General features: G+C 40.0%; 1 protein-coding gene across 2 annotated transcripts in view; it reads right to left on the reverse strand.

Moving 5' to 3' along the window:
* Window positions 1-24147, reverse strand: part of CBFA2T2 (CBFA2/RUNX1 partner transcriptional co-repressor 2) — a 100002-nt gene that overhangs the window by 19067 nt on the left and 56788 nt on the right. For both annotated transcript variants that reach the window (XM_039344713.1, XM_039344714.1), the window contains exon 2: window positions 980-1123. In XM_039344713.1, coding sequence (XP_039200647.1) covers window positions 980-1123 — 144 coding nt within the window. The remainder of the gene's footprint in view (window positions 1-979; window positions 1124-24147) is intronic.

A 24147-nucleotide genomic window follows, 5' to 3' on the forward strand; every position in this document is an offset into this window, starting at 1 on the left:
ATCTCTTCCTCCATCAACCAGGCACTCAGGTCACCAACATGCATAAACCTACACGCAGTCATGGAAACCTGGGACTGCTCCCCATCTGATCAGGCCTGAGAGGCCTCAGCTGGTTACAGGGCTCATCGGTGCATGTAAAGCATCCCAATTACTTTCACTCTTTTTCTGAAAGCTTCTGATAAGCAGCTTCTGTCTCATGACAGAAGGCTTCTGCGTCTTCTCCCATTCATTCAGAAAGCTTCTTCTAGTTTTCCAAGTGATCCCCAGAATGGCATCTGCTCTTGCAGTGCTTCTAAAGTTTTCTTCTCAGAAGGTGCTGTTGTCACAATTGTTTAGAAGAAGGCTTTCAAAACATTGCAAGAGTGGATGCCATTCTTGTGAACATTCAGAAGGCTAGAAGGAGTCTTCTGAACAATCAGGAGACTATACTTAGAATTAGCAATGCCAGATTAAATGAACCAATGTTCATTTAGTTTAAAATTAAACACATAAAAAAGTTATTTTACTTAGTTTGGGGAATCTTATTATTTGATAATTATGAGTTCTGTCCTCCAAAAATGATGAAATATCTCATATGTGGATGTCACTGGTAGAAAAACATTGATCTTCTTACTGTCCCTTTCTCCAGGCAATGGATATGACAAAATCACACAAATCTTTTCCAAAAGTTATCCCGCTGAAGAAAAATGTTTCTACACATTTTTGGTTAAAAATAAAAAGACAACTGTATTTCAAAAAGCTCTTTCCAACCTCTGGACTTGAGATGAGAGAGGTCAACATCTGTAGTCATACACACAGGGTGGGGGGGAGCATGGATCACAACACTGCATCCATCATCTTAATTTTTGACATTTGACAGTTGTTGGCATTAAAACAAAAAGGCCTGTAGTAAGTTTCTTAAAATATTTTATTTTCATATAGAAAAACAAAAAAGACACTCAAGAATAATAGGCTCAAATACAAATTTTAACTTTCTTACATGCTGCTGGGGTAAATGAAGCAGGCCGGGGGCCACTGGGGTTGACAGGTGGTAAAGGTGGCATACTGGATGGAGAAGATCTTGACTGTATCTTGACTTCCACAGGGGATCCTGGCATTACTGATACTCTCTTCTCACCAGCAACTAAATTTGGATATATGAAAAAAAAAACAAGAATACAGTAAAAAAAACTCTGCCTGAAGTTGATATTCTGGTGAGTGTTGGCAAAAAATACAAAAGTAGGGCAGAGAGGAAAAAGCAAATTTGAATCATACTAATCTTTTATACAGTGCTTCAGAGAGTTTAAAACACTTTTATACATTATATCTCAGTAATCCTTACATAACAACTGACTTTGAAGAATCTGATCTCCAAGCCAGTGTGATTTTGTGTGTGTGTGTATATATATGAGAGAGAGAGAGAGAGAGAGAGAGAGAGAGAGAGAGAGAGAGAGAGAGAGAGAGAGAGAGAGAGAGAGAGAAGAAGAAGGAGGAGGAGGAGGAGGAGGAGGAGGAGGAGGAGGAGGAGGAGGAGGAGGAGGAAGGGAGGGAAAGGGGGGAGAGGGAGAGAATAACAAAGGCAGACAGATTAAATGCAACTAATTGGTTAAAGTCCAACACAGTACAGAATGTAAAACTGGAAGGGCCATTGAAGCTCATCTAGTCCACTCCCTTGATCAGCTGAGAATCCACTAGTCATAGAAATTTCTTAGCTAATGGAATATATAGGCAGACCAACTTGATGAACATGAGCCGAGGTGGCGCAGCAGTTAGGGTGCAGTACTGCAGGCCACTTTAGCTGACTGTGTTCAGCAGGTCAGCGGTTCAAATCTCACCGGCTCAAGGTTGACTCAGCCTTCCATCCTTCCGGGGTAGGTAAAATGAGGACCCAGATTGTTGGGGGCAATGTAAATATATATATACATTGCTTACTGGTGTACACCGCTTAGAGAGTGCTTGCACTTAAAGTGGTATATAAGTCTCATAAATAAATAAATAAATAAATAAATAATGAAAATTATTAGAATTCACCTTATAGAAATGAATGCCTGAAATTAGTCTGCAGTTAGATATATTTCAATAGCATCCAAAAAATCCATCATTTTAGTTTATAGACATAATGTGCAAGGTTCTTAACAACATAATCATATATAAGTCTGTTAATAAAAAATGTCCCAATGAGTTCAAAAGAGTTTAAAAAACAGTAATCTATTTCCTTCTATTACCAAATAGGAAAACATCATAAATGAATGGAAATAAATGACTAAAAACAGTAGAGATTAGCAATGATTCCATGGATCCAGGCTACTAACAATAATGTTAATTCTGAACATTCTCAAATCAATATTATATTATAGATGTTGAGGTAGAATAAAGGAGGGAGCTACTTGCAGATGGCTATGAAGAGCCATAACATGCTGGCAAAGGAGTATTTATGTGTAAAGCATCCTTTACAAAACAAAGAAGAGAAGATTGGTATTTTTATACTTACAATAAAATAAAGGAATCTAGAATTATATTAAAACTGTGAAGAATTTAATTGAAACATTTTTCTAAAATGACAAAAGGACCTAATACTTATAGCTATTTTGAGCATGCCAAATCCATTGTGTTAACTAACCTGCTGCAAGAAATATTCTTATAATGTTGCCTATCAAAATGTATACTCCTTATCTGCTTAAACAATACAGCCACCCATTATTTGTTCAATAAACAAATAGTTGTCTGTCTCATTTAATTACTTCCCAAGCAATCTGGGACACTTCTGCAGCATTTCCTTCATAAATATATTGACAGATTTCCAACATATCCATCTGTGTTCAACTTCTCTGCCCCCTCCCTGTTCTCCCATTGTTAAACGGGGAACTCGGGATGGACAGAACGGATGGTTGTCTTTCACTTCTGCGTGTTGTGCATAGAGTGTGAAACCCCAGAGGGAACCCTCACTTCAAACCACCTGCTTTTTCAGCAATGGGTGTGAAAAGGCCCACAGGAAATCTTAGCAGTTAGTCACATTGCAACCAACCTTCAACACTCAGCACAATGCTGGAATTCAGCAATACTTACTAGCAGACAGACTGAATTGCCCAATCAGAAGTTTAAACATGAAGTTATAGGTTCGATTTCTTGTCATTAGTAACTGTCACTCAAGATTATACACAACAACTTGCACAGAAACTAAGAATAAGAGTAAACCAAAATTTGAATTTGAATACAGAGAGGTTTAATCACATTTTAGTATGAGTGGAAATTGTAGTTTTTATTGGGATATAAATAAGTTAATTGCTTATTCAGTAACCATACAGAAAAAGATATTTCTTCCTAGTACACTAGACCTTACTACTAATTCTAATTTAATTAGAATAAAATACACTTGAAGCCATAACTCTTCTGCAGTAATATATATTGCATATATACCAGCCTGATATAATTATGGTAAGATAAAGAAATGCATGTAATAAACAATTTCTTGGTTTTACAGATTTCTGCATCACTACCAAATACTGCAATGTTTGATCAGGATTGTTGACTAATTAATTTGTTTTAAAACAATTAGTCTGTTTGAGTATCCCAATCTGTCTGAACTCTTTTAATACAATATTAACAAAAAATTGCAACAAAAAGAATTAATCATTATACCCACACTAAAAGCCAGAACAGATTATTCAGCCACAGAATCTAAATCATTGCCACGTCAATTTTCAAAGTTGTTGCACAGCTTGTTCCTCTTTTTCCTATCATTAGTGTTAAAATCTCATTTGAAAAGTTTTTGCCTGCCACAAAACTAAAGTGTGCAATATCCTTTCTATGCGATTACAGTATAGATAAAAACATACAGTATGTGGAGTTCAACAATTAATCAATAACCACAAAGTTTTGTGGCTTTCTAGAAGCTCCTATACTACTGGCACAGTCAAGAAAAACTTTGATATGGAGATGTTCTTGCCATTGTATTATTAATTTAGGTTTAATGGACCAAGTGATCTAGAACATGAAGTCATCCCAGAATCATGAACTGATATAATTTTAAAAATGAGTAATACAGTAAAAGCAAGTAAGAAAGCAACTCCGCTTTCTACTAAGGTTAAAGAAGGCATTTCTAGCAATCTGAGGTATTTTGATTGCTATATTAGGAAAATTTCTCCAGAGAGAAACAAAAACTGGTAAGCCAGGAAAATGGAAGATCCAAAGTCAAGTAAAATGGAATCTCAGGATTTCAATCTGAAATTTAAATTTATGATCTTTTATTATTTTACATGGTATTTTATTGAAAGACTGTAAGCTGCCTAGAGTTGCCTCGGTGAGATGAGTAATATAGAAATTAACTAAATAACTAAATAAATAATAAAGTGCTATCGTACATCTTCTGTTGGTAATCTGTTCATTGGATTTAGAAAGTAGGAAGAAATGTCAGAGTGTGAAAATAGGTGAGGATTTTAACTAGCATAAGAACACTTCTGTACACAGTGCTGACTTTTACAGTCCTTCACCTAAAAACCCTGTGGAAATTCAAAACACCTGTTTAAGTCACACATTCTGCTGGAGTTGGCAGACCCTATTTCTGAAAAGAAAAAAACAAACAAAGACAGCAAAGGAAGTAAAAAATGGTTTGGGTTCTCTCCAATAATAATAGTCATGACAGCAGCTCTTCATTAAAAGTTTTGTCACATAACAGACAAAAGATACAAAGCAACCTGTTATTTACAAAATTACAGTAGAAAAGATCTGTTTTATAATACACTAGGAGAGATGCTCAACCCACTGACTGTTGGCCACATGCATTTCCCCATTGGCCCTTGAATCAATATCAGGATACTGAAATTCTGCAAAATAACCGATGAATTTGTACAACTTTAAAAAGAGGTTAAAATAAAAGCAGGAGGAGGAGTTGTTTCTATTTCCACTTGTAAAAACCTCTAAATTATGAACAAATGGGCCAATTTTTTGAATCCCACACTTTCCAATGATGCCACTGGAAGATCTCCTGCAGCCCACCAACTCATGCGTTGTGGCCCCCTAACCCAGATGTTTGCTTTCCCCTGAATTAGCACAACTGCCACTGATATCCATTATGTTTTCTACTTGATATTATGCATTAAGAACTTGAGAAAATTATTCACAAAGTTCTTGAATTTCAGGAAACAGTGAATCCGGGACCAGCCCTTCCAAACTGAGTACCCACCACATGCATTGAAGTACATTCCCTATCATTGCATTCAATGCAGAAAAAATAGTTCTATTAATATGGATGAACATACCTCAAGAGCTACTATACTGCTCCTTAAAAAAGGAGTTTGTTGGGCAAGATTCATATTCTATAGGCACATATACAACTGTGAAACAGAATTCTAACATACAATTCCATACATTTAAATGATTTGAATGCAGACTGCAGCACCTGGCAGACCTTTGTCTGGATACAAAAAACGATCAAGGCCAGGCTTTGTGAGAATTTTTTGGGGGAACCACCAGGGAGTCTCAGGATTATAGCCTGGAGTGGAAAGTCAAATGAAATCAAATCCATAAGAAACAATGGCAAAGTCCATCCCTACAACTACCAAGAAAGTTGCATGGATGTGTTCAAAAGCATGTAATCCTTGCTTACTGACTATTAATATAGACTGTTCAAAGTTACACTGGAGGTGCAAAAGAAGAATTTGAATCAAATCCAATTTGAGGCCATCACTGCATCCCTGTGCTCACATAAGTCACATAGTTGTGATTTGTGTGTTTGGCATAAATTTACAATGGATGCAGCAGCATTTATGTGACATTTTACTTTATTACTATACCATTTAGCAACAGAGCTACGGGTCCAAATGCCCTCATAAGTGAGGGCTATGCTAGACCTCAGAAGTTGTGTTCAGTTTCAGGATTTCTTTACTTCAAGTACTTGGGCAAGAACTATAGTTTAGTTCTACTAGTATAAAAAGTAGGGCAGAAAAAAATAGATCCTTCTCTTACTACAGCATTAAGAAAAGCCTATTTTATTCAAGGGGCAGCAGGAGACAAACTAAGATTGACTATTTTACCAATTTGATAATTTATAAAAAATCTGTCATCCATTGCTTTCAGGCCCTTATTCCTTTCTTGAGGTTGATAAATTATAGTGATGATTGAAACCAATGGGAAAGATATCCTACAGTCTAGGCCAGGGGTAGGCAACCTTGGCTCTTTTATGACGCGTGGACTTCAACTCCCAGAATTCCTGAACCAGCTGGTTCAGGAATTCTGGGAGTTGAAGTCCACGAATCATGAAAGAGCCAAGGTTGCCTACCCCTGGTCTAGGCTCTGTACCTAGAAATCATAAGCTTCATGGCTTACTCCCACTTATGTCCTATTGACTGCCATTATGTTTTTTATTATTATTACAAACGTATAAACTCTTTTGAAATTTGAAATGTCATCTATGATATCCAGCATATGTTGCTTTTTCCCCCTACTCTTTTTGTCCCCATGTTACTGCCACTAGATAGGCATAGAAATTGTATTTCTCAGCAGTAAATATTGTTATTGTTATTTCAATCAAATGAAAAGGAACTTCTACTCTGATATAGCTTTACTCTAACTTATTTTACCCTAACTAAGGACCTGAGAACAGCATCATGTTTCTGAAGAAAAATTTGATTCCCTTAGGATGTTCAGAGGGCAAGTAAATTTCTACAGTCTAAACTTTTGCCAGCTATAATCTACCCTCTTAAATTCATGGCTAGGAATCAGGGCAGAAGATTTATAAGTGAACTCAGAGGGAAATTTATTGAAGGATGAATAATTAGTTTAATAATAGTGGTCATTTACAAAATAATTGTTTGAAGATAACGTGCCATTTTGTCATTAATGAACCAATTAACACCTACTTTTATCAAGCCACAATGAAAAGCTCAATAACTTTCTTATGCTAATCCAGAGTATATAAATTACTAAAAGGGGTTTTAAGTCTACATTGTTGCCCTTTATTTACTTGCCCTTTATTTACTAATAGATATATAATACTGAATATTCTCTGGAAAAGCCATTTCTAAATCAGTATTCTAAGAGAGAAAATTTAAAGAGGAGAGCACCTCAAATTAACCTGAAAAATAACCCATCAAAACAAATCTACTCAATGATTTTTTTAAAAAATGAATTTCTCCCTTTTTATGCATTGCTACTGGTCCATATTATGCATATTCCATGTTCTCATGCTTCTAATTGCAGTGCTTTTACTCACTTCACATCTAGTAAAACAGAATGCAGACACACACACAGACACACAGACACACACACACACAGACACACACACACACACACACACACACACACACACACACGCTTTTTCTTAACACCCCCCCCCAAAAAAAACCCCTCACATGTTTGGCATGTTGAAATTCAAAGCAAGTCAGAGACTTTACTTTGAATTCCAAAGAGAAATGTTCTTATTAACCTATTGCTACCAATTCGTTTTTTAAAAAGTAATATTTTAAAAATAAAAAGCATGCATCTATCCTAATATGATAAATTACATTTTAGGACAAGATATTCCAGAAGGGCAATTTAGGAAAAGAAAAAAGATTCACTTAGTATCTGAAAAAGGCTGGACATTTGTGTTGCTTTTTCATAAACATAATATGGACCCCTCATACCACAACATCAATCTGTTGTGTTTCCCAGGTAGTTAGTGTCTTAAGTATTTTAAAACAGCTAAAAGAAGGTATTACTGTGAGTGGATAAGAAAGTAAATATGGTTTGTCACCTCCCCAACCTAAATGCTTATTTTGAACACACTTCAGCTGCTCACCATCTGTTTTCAGCTTCCATCAAGCTATTTTTTTTTCACATTTGAAAGGGGAAGCATTATCTTGAAAAAGTAATAATACATATAGGTTAGTTCTTTAACTCAGTTCTTTCTGTTAAAGAAAATGGACGTTTACCAGTAAGTTTCTGATTTAAGTAAAATAGCAGTTCTGAATTGTGAGACATGGATCCCTCAAGAACCTGATTTATTGCAAGATGTCCCTGATAAGTATAAAACATGAAAAATCAAACAATCCCCTCATACTGTTGACCACAAATGATAGTTCACTGCCTGGGGTGATGAAAGAAATACAGAGATAGGTTAGGAGAGAAATGGAAAGGACCAGCCCCACCAACAGCATCTTTACAGCTGCATGTCCAGTGGCTGCACCATAAACACATCTGAGGAGCAAAGACAAACAGTTCTTGGGAGCCCCAGCCTTGCCCACATCCATTTGTGATAAGCAAAGGACTGGTGGTACTGAGGTTAAAACTGACAGTTATATAAATGCTTGACAACATGTTCAAGGCTATTGAACACTAAACAGTATGTTAATAAGTAAGAAGAAAAAAGATGAGCCCTCATATGAATAAGAGGTACTTATTACAATCAAATGTCTCTATGACTTTCTTCTTACCTGCACTAATGATTTTTATTTAGCCAAGCTGGACAAATGAAACTTCTGTTAAATCCTAGAATTTAGCTGTGAAAAGTCAAGAGTTCTATAATTTTTTGCCAAGTCCTTGATTGGATGACCTGACATCACTTGACTAATGTGGCCTGTAGCAAAAGAGAGTGGCTATTCTGACTGAAACCAATGGTTTCTTTAACCATGCAAAATGGATTTCCTCATCAGAGTAGAAATAATGAGGGACAGGAGGAAAGAATATATTTTAAAAACTTTGTTATTTATTTGTTTGTTTGTTTATTGAACAAGTCTGTCAGAGACGGGAATGGGAAGGAGCAGTTTGTCACCATCTTATAGAATCATTTTGCTTGGGTTTCAGAGAGCTCTCGCACCCTTACAACAAAATAATAATTGTACATAGGTGTTGTTTTAATCAATATATACAAATTCACTTACTCATGGAATATGCATGGATAGTACTATTTTATGAATTTATTTCAGACAACAAAAATAACTACTACCACGAAGGAATCCACAACATTTTTGACATTAAAAAAAGGTTCTCCTTCTCAAAAAAGAAAAGAAACCCGAGAAGAATCAAGTAGAACATTTAATTAAAATTGTTTTCAGAAAGCCTGAAAGAAATGCTTTAGAGAAAATATCCAAATTTTTCAAGATTCAAGGCCATACAAATTACTCCTTTTAGATCAGATTTCCATCATTTCCTTTTACATATTTCAATAGACTTATTGAATAGAAGTATTTTCAATATAGATAGTTCACCAATCTCTATATCCCTCTGCAGTTTAGCTTCATCATTTCCTGCAATGGTTTGGATGGTTTGCCTAATCTGTTCTTTAGAATAAATCTGATCTGGATTTATTCAGAGATAGAATATAAAAGGGTGAGGACACCTTGCTCACAGCTGGTAAAATGAGTTGGACTGGTGCCTGTCACTTCAGATAGGCAAAAGATATATTTAATTTACAATCTGTTGATAGATATTTTTATATTCTTAACCAGAATGATAGACTTGAAAAAGTACATACAGCATTTTGGAAACAGGCCTCCTTACTGAAACAACCTTAGTATCTATTATTATTATTAATCATATTGCTGTTTTCTTCCATGTTCCTTCCTCATAGAAAGCCATACATGATCATAATGTTTAGAGAAGTGAATGTCAGAGTACTGATGGAAAGCAATCCCTTGGCATTCAGATTTCACAGGATGTAGTGGGAGGGGAAGGGATTTCACACCTCTTGTGAGCTCTCACAGCTTGTAGCATTCAACTCTTGAAGCATGGACAAAATACTAGATAATTCAAAAATAAATACGTATCTCTCCCACACACAGCTGCTTCATTTTATATTCAATTCAGCAAAGGTTAACAGAGCAGAGTATTCCATTATATAAAAACATACATACATACATACATACATACATACTTACATATACATACATACATATAGAGGAATTTCCCTGAGGATGGGCTCCAGCACAAGTCCAAAAGCTCAGAAGACTAAAGCTTCGGTCCCAGTGACCAACCCAGATTGGATGCTGCAACATTATCCTGGGACATGTATTTTGCTTTCATTCAACTAAGAGCTTTCTGTAGCTATAAAGATATTAATTATTAATTACTAATTATCTTATTTATTAAATTAAGATACCGTCCATCTCTCAGAGCAGCTCTAGGTGGTTACAATTAAAAACAATTAAAACTATATAAAAATACCATATTTCAATAAAAGGAGCCGGATTAAACAAGGATGGAATGAATTAAAAGTTAAAATGGCAGGGGGAGTGTTTTCAATGCGCTAACCAATCCCAAGGTTGATTATTGCTCTGTAAGCACCAGCAAGTCAGCAGACCCAGGTCCTCAAATTCTTTTGAAGCTATCTTCCAATAATACTGGAGAAATGTCACATGCCCATAAATTTTATTTTTTACAATGATTTCTTATCCCATCTTTTCTATAAGAACAACAAAATGTTCAGATACAGAAGCAATTAACAATCAAAGCAAACTACTTGTCATTATACAAAGATTTCCACAATGGTGGAAAATTTCTGAAATTTTAGACTCTTGCTATAAGAGCATCTTTTCAGCAGCATTCTTCATTGATAATAGGGTTATCCATAAGTCTGATACAATCCCATCAAAATTGTGATGTCAACTTTTTTCTATGCATGTAAGCCACTGGTTTATTTTATCTCCTGAGTAACAATCTATATCAGTGCTTTTCAACCTTTTCACAGATTGTACCACTTTTAGGACATTATAATATTTGAGCACCACCAGTGCCTAGCAAGGTATCAAAAACTTGATGCCCCAAAAAAGAGGGGGGGGAATTGTGATTCAGCAAAAGAAGAAATTAAAACTGGTACATTTTAATTTCTTCCTTTGCTGAATCACTTTCCCTTTGCACTGACGAATATATGACAAATTTATCCCTATTTATTAATATGCATCACTACCTTGGTGGGCCCTTCTTCCTCTCTCCCTCTTTCACAGCCTCTACTCCTTCGTTGATCCCTCTGCTTGTCTCACAGAAGCCTCTCCTCTTTTTCCTCTCTCTTTGTCCATCCCCTTTGTCTTTTTTTCTCTCCCTCTCCCACCAAAACCTCCTCCTTTTCTATCCTCTCCTCTCTCCCCCCCCCAATCCTTTTTTCTTCCAGATGCGCCACTCTCTGGGGCTCAGGGAGAGCTCCAGGAACAGTCGCAACCCCAGTCTCATTCCCCCATGTAGTCACCCACTGCTTGGTGGGCCATTGACACCACGCTGATCAGCTGAAGCTGCGCATGCTGATCCTGGGGCCTCTGCCAAGCCCTGGCAGCCCTGCAGCTCCAGTTGACTCTCTTACCCCCAAGGCCTGTCTGCTATTCCCGGTGAGAGCAGAGGCTGCCGGAAGCACCATTCAGCTGGAGCTGTATGTGGCAGTCCTGGGCCCTCAGCAGAGCCCCAGCAATACCACAGCTCCAGCTGACTCTTCCCCAGGCCTGTCCTGTGCTGCCACCACTTCAGCTCACTGGCAGTACCACCACTTCAGTTCACCCCCCCGCCACACTTGTCTAGGCTGCGTACCACCTGCCAGTTACCGAAATACCACCAGTGGTACTTGTACCACTGTTGAAAAGCCCTGATCCATATAATCTAAAATAGAGCCTAATCCTTTCCCAGCTTCAAGTATCGTACAAGTTAAGATTGAACTCGATGGATACAAAAAAAGGGAAAGTTATGATAACACAATAGTATTTTCAATTACATATGCTGCTTAATTTTTGTTGATTGGTTAAGTCAAGATAGGGAATGATAACTAATAGGTTATGCCAGTGGTGGCGAACCTATGGCACGGGTGCCAGAGGCGGCATTCAGAGCTCTCTCTGTGGGCACGCATGCCATCGCCCCAGTCCTAGGTCTTCAGCTGGGTTTAATAAAGCCTTTTCGCTTTAGGCCTCCACCGTCATGTACAAAAAAAAAAAAAAAGATTCAATCAATCAGTCAATTTCAACTTCTCGCAAAAAAAAAAAAGATCTTGCAAAGTTGGAATTGATTGATTGAACTTTTTAGTCCCACCCAGTCTGCCGTTATCACCGCAGCCATGCCTACCCAATGGGCCACACCCACCCAATTGGCCACACCCAGCCAATGGGCCACACCCACCCGGCACCCAACGATGCATAAGTGGGTTTTGGGTTGCAGTTTCAGCACTAGGTCTCTAAAAGATTCGCCATCACTGGGTTATGCCAAAGGCTTTGTGGACAGAGATGTTAAAGAGGGATTTTGAATGAAGTCAGAAAAATAATACTGCAAAGCGTTCTGGAAGTATACAGGGAAGCAAAAATAATAAAAAAAAGTAATGATTGTTTTCAAATGAGCACAGCAAATCTCTGGGCAACAGAAAAGGGTAGAATAAAGATCATAGGCAGCAGTGTAGTGACTTATACAATCAAACACATAGTTTGCAGAGGATCATGAAATAAATGTATGCCAATATAGAGATTTACACATGATCACAGATAGATAAATTATTATGGTAGCAGAGTGCTGGATCGGTATGAAGGAAGTAAAGTGACATAAAAGAATGCCAAAAAAGATTGTAAGCATAAGATGACCAAGAAGTGATGCAAAGTTTTCCAAGATAACAACCTTATTTGCCTATTTCATGCTAATTTATGCACAGCATAATTGTGGCACAGCATACCAAGGACTCAAGCACTCACAGCTAAGTCTCATGATTATACTACTTATCCAATAATTGATTCTTAGTATAGTTACTTGTACATACATTTTCTAGAAACATCCATAGTTCAATGGTATAGAACAGAGATCTGCAAAAAAGTTGCTCTAACTCAGCAATTAAAAAAATTGTTAGTCAGAAGAACTGGCTGCTAAAATTCAGAAGAGCTCATTGTAGAGTAGTTATATAGAGGACAATAGTCTTTGGGAAATTTTTAGAAATCTAATAAAAAGTGCATTAATCTCCATCCCTATGCTTTAAATATTGACATACTTTAAATATTGATTAAAGTTGAATATGACAGAAGTTTAATAATGTGGCAGATAAGTTTCACGTATTGAGCAAAATACAGTCCAAACTTTACTTTTTCCTCCAGCAATCTCTGCTACAATTAAAATGGTTACTTCAACAAAGAAACCAAGCACAAACTTTCCAGATGTGAACATCTGTTTCTCATACGCTTCAGCCAAAAAAACATGAGAAAGATTAATGACTCCAAGCACAGAACTGGTCAGTCATAACAAGGAAAACTTAAGAATACTCTGGAGTGATAGTTCCTATTATTAAGTCTCCTTTAAATTCCAGACCCAACACATCTTCCAACCCTTCAACATGAAATACATATTTACCCTTATTCTAAAGTGAAATATAATTATGCTGTCTTTGAAACATAGGGTGAGGAGCAACATTCTTTTTTTTTTACAACTTAGGCTCTATAAGAATTACAAGAGCAATTCCAGGCCACCCACAAATCAAAGATTTGGCAAGCAAGTAAACCCTAAGCTCTGAAATGATTAGAATCATCATCCAAAGTAGAAGTTTGGTGCACAACTCTACATTGCCTAATTTTTATATTTTTGCATTCAAAACTAAGGACGTGTTATTTACCTGATAAGCATTTTCTCCAGCCAAGAAGCCAAACTGTGAATAGGAACATATGATGGACTGCGAGAGCTCACACTTGAGAGTAAGGCGTGGGTTACCTCTCGGTGATAGTTAAGAAAATTTGCTCAGCTTCTAGGCAAGTATGTCCTGCCTTTCCCTACTCTGGGTCTCTTTTAATGCATTGGATTAAATACTCCACGATTCACAGCTACTCTGCTGGAAGTATCATAGTGTGGAAAGTTGACCGTGTTTTAAAAACTCCATCACCATATATAAAGGAAACTGAAGTGGCACCATATGCCTGACAACAAAATTTAGAAGGATTACAAAAATTCTTCCTGCAGTCTGAGATGATTACAAGGTCACACTATTCCCTGCTGCATCCTTGAAAGGCCATACAATATGGATTGCAAAGAAATGCACTCACTCCCATAGCACAGGGCCATCAGACAGCATGCATCAGAAATAGGTAGTGATCTACAGAAACAATACAGCAATTCTGAGAGTTTTTTGAGAACAGCAGCATTTGGTACTGGCTCAGTGTTAAGCTCAGTGCTCATCACAAAATAATGTGCTGTGTTGCTTCACAGTTCACTGACACAATGTATGCTTAGCATGAGATTTCAGCTTCAAGCCCCAGTTAAAAAGAAAGCTCTTAGTTTGCCCCTTGGAGCACTAATGCTGGTGAGAATAAATTGAGACAGGTAACCTGCACACTCAACCTACATTTTTATGCTGCCCACAGCCAAATTTCAATAATCCTCAACAAGCAGCCAGGTCAGATTTCTGGCTAGAAGGGGCGTTATCTTACCTGAACGCCTTTTCTCATCAAAGAGATGGAGAATCCACCAACGGGTTTGCTTTGTCTTCCTGCTCTTGAGACCAAGTCAGCTAAACATGCCACGTCCCCTGTTGCTAGGAGAACCCAGTCTTGACGAGGGCGAAAGCGGCTGACGACAGTCTGAGGTGTTGGCTCTCAGATCCCTAACCCTGATCAAACTGACCCTAAGGGTGGGAGTGGATTCTCCATCTCCGTGCTGAGAAAAGGCGTTCAGGTAAGACAACGCCCCTTCTCCAGCACAGGAGATGGAGAATCCACCAATGGGACATACCAAAGCCTTACTGTCCCAATGGGAGGGAAACAGAAAAGGCCGGGTCCACATCCCCAGACACCACCTGCTGAAGAACCCTCCAACCAAAGGATGCATCTGCGGAAGCAAAGAGGTCAATTTTGTAATGACGAACAAATGGGGAGGGCGAAGACCATGTCGCAGCCCTGCAAATCTCCTCGATGGACGCCTGAGTGGTCCATGCTGCAGAGGTCACAGCGCTGCGAATAGAAACAGCCGTGATACGACTTGGAACTGGCAGGGAAAACTACTGGTATGCCTCCGCAATGCAAGCCTTGATCCACCTGCCTATAGTGGAGGCAGACACTTTCTGTCCCAGAGAGGCAGGGTGAAAGGAAACGAAAAGGGCCTCGGACTTGCGAAAGGACGCCATTCACTTGATGTATCGGCGTAGTGCCCTACAGACGTCCAGTGTGTGCCACTGTCGCTGCAAGTCATGGGAAGGATTAGGACAAAAATCCGGTAAAACAATTTCCTGGGCCCTATGAAAAAGAGAGTTGACCTTGGGCACGAATGTGGGATCCAACTGAAGGACCACCCGGTCCCCGTGGAAGATACAGAGGTCTCCCTGATCGATAGTGCTGCCAGCTCAGAAATGCGCCTGGCTGACGTGATAGCGACCAGGAAGGTGACCTTGTGGGACAAGGGCCGTAGAGCATTAGTTGCAAGAGGCTCAAACAGCGGTCTGGTGATGGCCCGTAGCACTTGAGGTAATTTCCAAGAAGGATACCTGTGTACCATGGGTGGTTTCATGTTGGTGGCGCCCTTGAGAAAGGTGCGTATCCTGGACCAAAGGGACCGAATTGGCACAGGTAAGTAAGGTTGAGAGTGCTGCAACCTGCCTACGGATGGTATTAGGCACTAAGCCCCTATCAAGGCCCTCAAGCAAGTATTCTAAGATCTGTGGAATTATCAAGTCCGAGATGTCCAGTTGCCACCTTCCGCACCAATGGCAAAAATTCCTCCATGTGAAGTTATAGATGCGATTGGTAACTGGCCTTCGAGAGGCCTGGATCATGGAAATCGCTCTTGTCGAGAATGACTCCTGGGTCATGATTCAGCATTCAAGTGCCAGGCCCCTGGTGGAGAGACACGCGATTTTCCATGGGGGAGAGCGGGAGAGGTTCACAAGGTCGGCAAACCAGGGTCTCCAAGGCCAGTACAGGACCACGAAGAGTACCTTCGCTCGTTCTTGTAGCAGTTTGCGAATGACTGCCAGAATCAATGGGATAGGGAGGAATGCATAGAGTAGACCCTGCGGCCATGGGGCTCGAAGGGCATCCACCCCCTCCCCCCCCGGAGATGGGAACTGGGAAAAGAATCTCGGGAGCTAGGTGTTCGCCGGCGAAGCAAACAAATTGAGGACCGGTTGCCCAAACCTTTGTGACATCTCTGCAAAGAGATCCGGATGCAGAAGCCATTCCGAGTGACCACGGTCGACCTGCTCAGGAAGTCCACCTGCTGGTTCTCCTCCCCCGAAATGTGTTCAGCCCTGAGGGAGGAAAGGTTGGACTCTGCCCAGGAGCCCAGTAACTGGGCCTTGGCCATGAGGGACTTGGATCGGGTACCCTCTCGCCGGTTCACGTGGGCCTTTGCCACCACGTTATCCATAAGAACTAGCATGTGCTGTCTCGCAACTTTGTTGCGGAAGTGGCGGAGAGCCAGGTATATGGCTCTGAGCTCCAACCAGTTGACGTTGTGCCTCAGGTCTTCACAGGACCATCGACCCTGAGCAAACTGAGACCGAAGGTGAGCTCCCCAACTGAACAGACTGGCGTCCATCATAAGTGTGAGACAGATGGGTTCCTTGAAGGGTGGCCCTCTGGCTACCGCTGGCGAAAACCACCAATGGAGGGATCTCAGGGTTTGGGTAGGAACTCTTACCTGTTGGTTGGATGAACTGGTGCCCAACCTCTGAAAGGGGAGCAAAAACAATTGGAGACTCCTGGAATGGAGTCTGGCCCAAGGGACTAGGGCGATGCAAGATACCATCTTTCCCAGGAGTTGGGAAAGTAGGGCCAGCGACACTACACGTTCCCTGCATACCTTGAGTGCTAGTTCCCGGATACTGCCCCGATGCTGGAGAGGCCTCCTCCTCTGACCATGTGATATCTGGCTGGTCTTGCTCTGCTGGAGAAGAGGCCCCGCTATACAAAGAACGGGAAGGCGAGGAGGGACCCTGGTACACAGGAGGCCCTGACTGAGAAAGATAATATGGAGGTACGGTTACCATTGGCTCCATCCCATGCAGGCGGTAGGATCGTGCAGCAAGTGCCCGGTCAACCACTTGAGAGATCATAGCTTCAAGGTAGTCGTCAGGAGGGGTGCCTGCAGGATCAACCCCCCTAAGCCCGGCTGCCGTAGGGGTAAAGATGGCCTCTGGACCCTGACCCGTCTCGGGGGGAGGGGTGTGTGTAATGGAATGGTTCTGCAGGGACCATACCCCCTGAGTAGAGGTCGAAGGTCCCAGTGGAAGGTCAAAGTCTGGGGCCCCTACCTGTTCCGCTTCTGCCCTGGTCTGCCTCTGCGCTCTGGAGAACTCCTTTTCCAGGGCCTGGTGCCTCCTGCTTGCCTGTTTGTCTGCCAATTCTGAGGGCTTCCTGGAAATGGCTTTGCCTTGGCCTTGATCCTGCCTGCCGCCTCCTGTTTGGAGGATTTGTACCTTTCCTGGCCAGAGGATGGGGAGGTGTTGGTCGTAAGTTCAGGCACCGTAGAGTCCTCTATCCTGAAGGAAGCTATCTCAGGAAGTATTGAGAGGGAGCTCTGGCAGGGGATCATTTGGCTGGTTGGCTAAAGCAGCTGGAGCAGGGAAAGGTGTGCTGCTCCCCTGACCACCTGACCGGTAACTCAGTGCCTCCTTGATGACTTGGAGGCAATGAGGGAGAGGTCAGTATGCTCTCTGGTTGGGTCAATCTGCGGCAGAGGCCGTGACCGTTAACTGGAGTGCAGCCTGCTGAAATCCTTTGGTGGCCAGGTCAAGGAAATTATTTGCACCAAAGAGGCCTGAGTTGTTTGAGTGCAGAGTGGCCACTGCCTGCCTGGAATGTCAAAGTCACCACCAGTTAGGGCACCCTTGTGTAAGCGGCCCACTATGTGTTCAAAATGGCAATCGCACGGCCTGTGGACAGCTAAAATGGTGACTGTGAGGGTTATGCCTATGTGGATTCCGGCGTGGAAGCAGTCAGGGAGGAAGGGGCCAGCCAGGCTGGGCTAGCAGCGATCAAATGCGGCCGCGACGGAGGGATTTTTAATTGGGCTCTGGATGCAACAAGAAACTGACAGGCCCGACGTTCCCCTCAGACGAGGAGAACAGGTGCGGCCAAATGGTGCCCGCCCAGCTGGAATGACCTTTGGCAATTGCTTGCAATTGCCAGCAAAGGAAAGGAAAGCTGCTGGCTGCCGATGCATTTCCTGCCTAAAAGGGAACCTCTGACCCCCCTCCAGAGATGCAACTATGTTTTGGCCCATTTGCAGCAGCCAAAATGGTGGCCGCGACAAGCGAGGTGAGAAAAATAAACCAGAGGCCAAGGGCCTCATGTATCTTTCTGCCGTAGTGCCGAGCCCAGTACTGAAGTCACGCAAGAAGAGGAGGTTGAAAGGCAAACTGAATCCTCAGCAATAGTAGCTGCAGTGCTGATCCCAGTGCTGAAGCACTGATGGGAGAAGGGTAGAAAGGATGGAGGCTGAAGCCTCAGCAATGGTCCCCAGAGCCCTGGGGCGAAGAGAGGGGGAAAGGAAAACCACCACCACCCTCAGAATGTCAACAAACGATCTGGAGCAGCACTGTTCCCAGCACTGCTGAGATAGTTTGGGAGGTGATGAGATGAAGAATCCACTAATGGAATAGACTCACTACCTGTAAGACTTTGAGAGCCAAACCTGACACGTCTCGTAGAGCTGGAGACCAAGTCAAGACTGGGTTCTCCTAGCAACAGGGAGCATGGCAAGATTGGCTGACTTGGTCTCAAGAGCAGGAAGACAGAGCAAACCTGTTGGTGGATTCTCCATCTCCTGTGCTGGAGAATAATCTGATTTATTTTGTTATGAAAAAGTAGAGAGGAGAATGAAGGAAGGAAAAATCAATGATCTACCTAATTTGTGATCTATACCCACTGAAGGCATCAGCCTTTCTATGTGGCTGGTTGGTGAATACACTTTTGAAGAGAAAAGGGATTCACCATCTTTGCAACAGAAACTACTCATTTTGTTATATTATGAATTCATGCATCCAGGCAAATTAGACCATGTACTGTTTCGCCTGAGCAGTAAGTAATGCACATGGAGCAGGATGCATTTACAGGCAGTCCTTGACCTATGACCATTTGTTCAGCAACCGTTAAGTTACAAAGGCACTGAATGAATAGAGGTTATGACTGATCTTCATTGTTCCAGCCATCCTAGCACCCTTGTCATCATGCAATTATGACAAGGGTGCTATAACCAATTGCAGAGACCAGCAATCATGTGATCATCATTTGCAACTTTGATTCCAGAAAATCAATGGTGAAGCTGTCAGGGAAGGGGTCTTGAATCACTGGGGTAAGTCTCCCCCACCTACACATCCTCCCCCAGCCTCTCTATTCTTGCTCTGTGTTGAACAGTTGAACACCTTAATGCACCCTCATGCAACCTTCCCTGACCCTCAACACACCCTCCCCAACGTACCTGCACCCTTGAGCATTTTACCTGGCCCTCACTGCATCTCCCGAGCATCCCCATACTCCCTCTCCCACTCTGGCAGGAGTCACTTACCTGCCTGCTGGCCTGGAATTTGCAACTTCCTACTGACTTCCTCAGTTTGGAAACTTGCCTTGCTCAACTAGGTGTTATCTACAATTAATCCAACTAATAGTTGTTTCTCACCACCTTGCTGTTGGGATTTACAGATGCAAGTCTCCCCCTTAACATTCCATGTGCCTAGGAATTGTACCTGGCTTCTGAAGGGATGATATAAAAGCCCGGAAGTGAAAACTGCTATGCAAATCCTTTGGAATGAGGGATCTCCTGTCTCCCATAATATCTGCCAAACCAGTTTGATCTAGCAGGGTTGGCACACTCTGGGTTCCATCAATTAAATAATGCCACCTTATTAAGAGCCCTGGAGTGCACCTTCTCTGTAGTGATGCCTGACCTCTAGAAGGAGGCCTCTCCGCCCCCTGTGAAATTTGAACAGTTGGGATTCAAAAAGACTTTAAAGACCTGGTTCTTGAGAACTTGGCCTTTGGAAAGGATGACTGATCCCCCTTTCTTCTTTTATTTCCCCTATACTATTATTGTTCTTTGTCTTGTGCTGTTTTATGTTTTTGGTATTCTTTGTTTTTTAAAATATATTTTAACAATTGTAAACCACCCAGAGTTGCTTTATGATATGCATGGGAGATGCTCAGAAAAATGCCAAGTAGTTTTGCATACAAACTGGGAGCAGCTTTGAAAGGATATGAGCTTGGAAACAGATGTGGGCAAGAACCAAATCTTACAAAATCACATGCAAACAGTCTGGGAAGTAGGTTAGTCTGTTAGTCAAATAAGAGACAGGTGGAAATAATTTCTGTACCCAAAACAGAATGGCTTCAAGACTGTTATATCATGCAGGCAGGAAAAAGAAGACAAGAATCTGAACTAGAAATAGCACTTGCATTTACTACACAGCACTAAATGAAATTCCTTTGGAACGATTCTATATAAATCTCCATAAATCTTTAAATCAAATCAAATCTTTATTATGGTCATAGACTAGCATACAGAAGGTGGTTATGGTCATCAAAGAAGCATAAAGAATAACTAAAAAATTAAAATAATTATGAAAAGCTAGAAGACATAAAAGATATATGAATTAAAAACTGACAGTATATATAATAAGCAAGAATTTGAAAAAGAAGGGATAGGAGCAGTAGACTGATGTAAGAAAGCCCAAAAAGTTAGCATGTGGAAGTTACAAAGCAATCTAATATGGCAAAATCAGGTATTTATTAAATCTAATTTATAGCATAATGTCATGTGATGAATTTTAGGTGCTGCTGCATAGAAGCTGGTAACAGTATGTTGTGACAGGATTGGTATCTGAAAGCAGCAGGATGATGTATAATTGACCTCCTACCCTGGGTATTTTTGCAGTAAGAGGAGACTAGTACGAAAATCTCTGTAATGCAGGCACATGCTCTATTGTTTCTGTATGCCCAGTGTCACAGAGGCTTTGTCTCTAGAGGTAAGGAATTTTCCTATACTGACCTTCAAGGACTACTAAACAACATGCCAGAGTAACAGCATGTTGTGTTTAGTTAAGTATACCATGGGAAAGCAAAGTATCTGTTGGATTCAATGGCAATAAAGATTGGGGTCCTGGCTAGATCCAGTTAGTGTTCTGTATCTGCTTTTTAATAAGTTCTTTGATGTAATCATATCCCATGCTGAGTAGACCCAGAGAGAAGCCTAAATTTAGACTTTAGTTGCTACTGCCTGCTTGTATGTAGATTGAAAATAATAACTCACAATTAATGGGGCTAGGCCAGGGGGGGAGGAGATTGAGCATAATCACCCAAATCTTATTGCTCATATTCTACCCTCCGCTTTCCTGAATCCTATCTCTAGTTGTATTAGAGAAATAATTAGGGACTTGAAGAGCTGATCTTAAAAATTTGGATTATATAAGTTTTAATCATGCAAAATTGGAGAGTGGGCTCAACATAGTACCATAATAAGTTGTATTGGTGGCTTGGCTTTGAACAAATTGAGACCTGTAGGTATGACCAGAAATCTTTATTCATCTAAGCTACTTGCTTGGCTGGTCAAAAGAAACTGGATTTGTATAGTGCCACACATTTCAGAGCACCACTTTCAAAGAATCAGCCCAGTACTATGCCTTGATCTCCTATCCCCAAAACTAAATTTTACTAGAACAATGAAGCTGGGTTCAATCACCATGCTACTTAGTGTCATTTTTTTGATTATGGGTTCATAACCAAATCTGACCATTGTGGTTTGCAAATGATGGCTTATGGCTTACTGTTTTGTGTGAACCTGGCAAGTATGGTATGTTCAATAAGCATCAATAAAATCAGCCATGGCACATTGAACAATGTGTTTGCAATGTAACATGGTCTCTAAAGTATATGCTAGCTTAATTCAATGTGTGGGAAATCTTGTCTGCTTAATTCAAAAAATGCCTCACATCCAAAAATTCAAATTATTAAGGGGAGAGAGGGGCTGTCTGATTGCATTAAAAAATGCAAAAATAAAAATAAAGTATTTTACTCCCAGAAATATATTTCAAATTGTAGTACATGTTGATAGCTTCAATTCAAGGCATAATTTTTCACATATCACATATTTCCATATGCATTCCAGAAAGAACTACATTGATTTTCTCTTCCATTGCTCAAGAATCATGCTTCTGTAGCCAAAGCTGCACCTCATTCCTGCCAAGCAATCAGCAAATTTCCTTCAGCTGGCCTTGCAAATGCAAGCACATTGTATTGCCATATGTTAACTATTGATAATCTCCTAAATCATTATATCTTCCACCCAACATCGGAAAGTTCTAACTTTTTCAGCACTTGATGTTCTTACACACCTCAGGAGGGCAAACAAGAATTCCTTACTTCACAATTGTTTTCATTACCAGTCTACTTTCCAATCAGTATATTTTATTATTATGTTTTCCAATCAGTATGCACACTTGTTAAAACATAAGAAGCTAAACAATGCCCTGCTGGATTAGACATGGGCCTATCTAGTTGAACAATTTGTTCTCACACTGGCCCACTAAGTACACAAGGAAACCCACAAGTTCCCCGGCATACAGCCATCAAATACCGCTGGTCCCCATGATTTTTATAAATTGGTCCTTTTTTAAAAGTCAGGTAAGCTGGTAGCCAGCACCATATCTCATGGTAGTGAATTCCAAAGTTTAATTACATTTTGTGGGGGAAAAAAATCCTTTTGTCTGTCCTCATTCTTCCAGATTCAGTTTCATTGGGTGACCTCTGATTCTAATATTTTGGGGAAGGGAGAATAGCTTATCCTTGTCTGCTTTATATACACAATGTATAATTCTGTACACCTCATTCAGGTCCCCATTCATTCACCACCTTTCTAGACTAAAGCACCCCAATTATCAAAACCTTTCCTCATATAGAAGCTCCTCCAGCTATTGAACATCTTAACTACCCTCCTCTGAACTTTTTCTAGCTCCATTACATCCCATGGCAAAATTCAGAAAAGTTCAAGAAATGCACAATACCAAACAGGAAAAAATAATGTAAACCAAATCCGTTTTCATCTTTCAGGATTTGAGCCATTGTTTAAATTACCTTAAAATTTGCTGCTTCCAATAAAAAAGATTAGTTGTATTTATGGCCTACTAAAATTAATGAGTTAATTTAATGCAGAGACCAATGTAATTACTATCAATTTCATTTCAACTGATGATATTTTATTTTTTTTTTCCCTATTGTAATTAGCAAGCCTTCCAAAATGGGATAAGTACAAACTTTTTTGTGTGTGATTGCTTATATATACTCTTTTATTTTAATTCAGTTTAATTAATAATTCTTTTGTATGGTATATATTTTTAAAAAATAAAACCTGCATCTGTCTCTGAGTACTGAAGAATATACATTCAGGAAAAAATGCACTTTCATTAGTAATGATAAGATTTTTCTGACTAATAAATTGTGATTTGAATCATTAAATTAAATCTCCCTCAGCACTGATTTAAGTAAATTTGATTTAAATCAAATTCACCCTGATGTGATCATTTTAGAAAATTGTGTATTTAACTACTTGATATTCAATAAATTAGATTAGATCCAATTTTTTATCAAGCTGCAAAAATTGTTTCATCCTTAGTGCTGTCCATTTCTATTAACAATTGATAATACTTAACAAATATAAAATTAAATCTTGGACCACACATAGTATTTCCTCCTCGTTATTTTATAAAGTTCTTTAAAAAATTAAACTGGAAGGAAAGCGCTGAGCTACTTGGAAGGATTATAAAAAGTTCATTATAGTTTGTGTGCAATTATTAGAGTATGTAATGTCATTTTTGTTTCTCTTTTATAGATTGGACTGGCAGAAGGGGTGGTATGTTAAAAAACCTAAAACTCAACCATATTTCCATTTTTCTCTATGAGTTTGAGATAAAGCTAAGATTTTTAAATACAATCCTTCCTCTCTTCTCCTTAAAATATTACATTATGTTCTTGTTAATCCTAAATTTAGATTCTGTGTAAGTCTTATTTAAGAGCACAAATTTCCTTTTAACTGTTGCCTGCCAGTCTCAACCAGGCTCAATCCCTACAGAAAATGAAGGGTCAGGAGAGACTATAGTGTTTAAATCCAGCTTCATACAAATGTAGGTGGTATCAGATTTCTATAATTTTCTCTTAATACAGACACAGGAAGGGTCAAAATGACTTCCTCATCAACAAACTGAGTTTAAGGCCTCTTTCTCGCATGTAAGTGGCAAGCTTGCCCAAGAGGCTTAATTAAAGCATACTTTTAAAA

The sequence above is a fragment of the Crotalus tigris genome, unplaced genomic scaffold, assembly GCF_016545835.1.
Source record: "Crotalus tigris isolate CLP2741 ecotype Arizona unplaced genomic scaffold, ASM1654583v1 scf7180000017935.1779662, whole genome shotgun sequence".
NCBI classification, from domain to species: domain Eukaryota; kingdom Metazoa; phylum Chordata; class Lepidosauria; order Squamata; family Viperidae; genus Crotalus; species Crotalus tigris.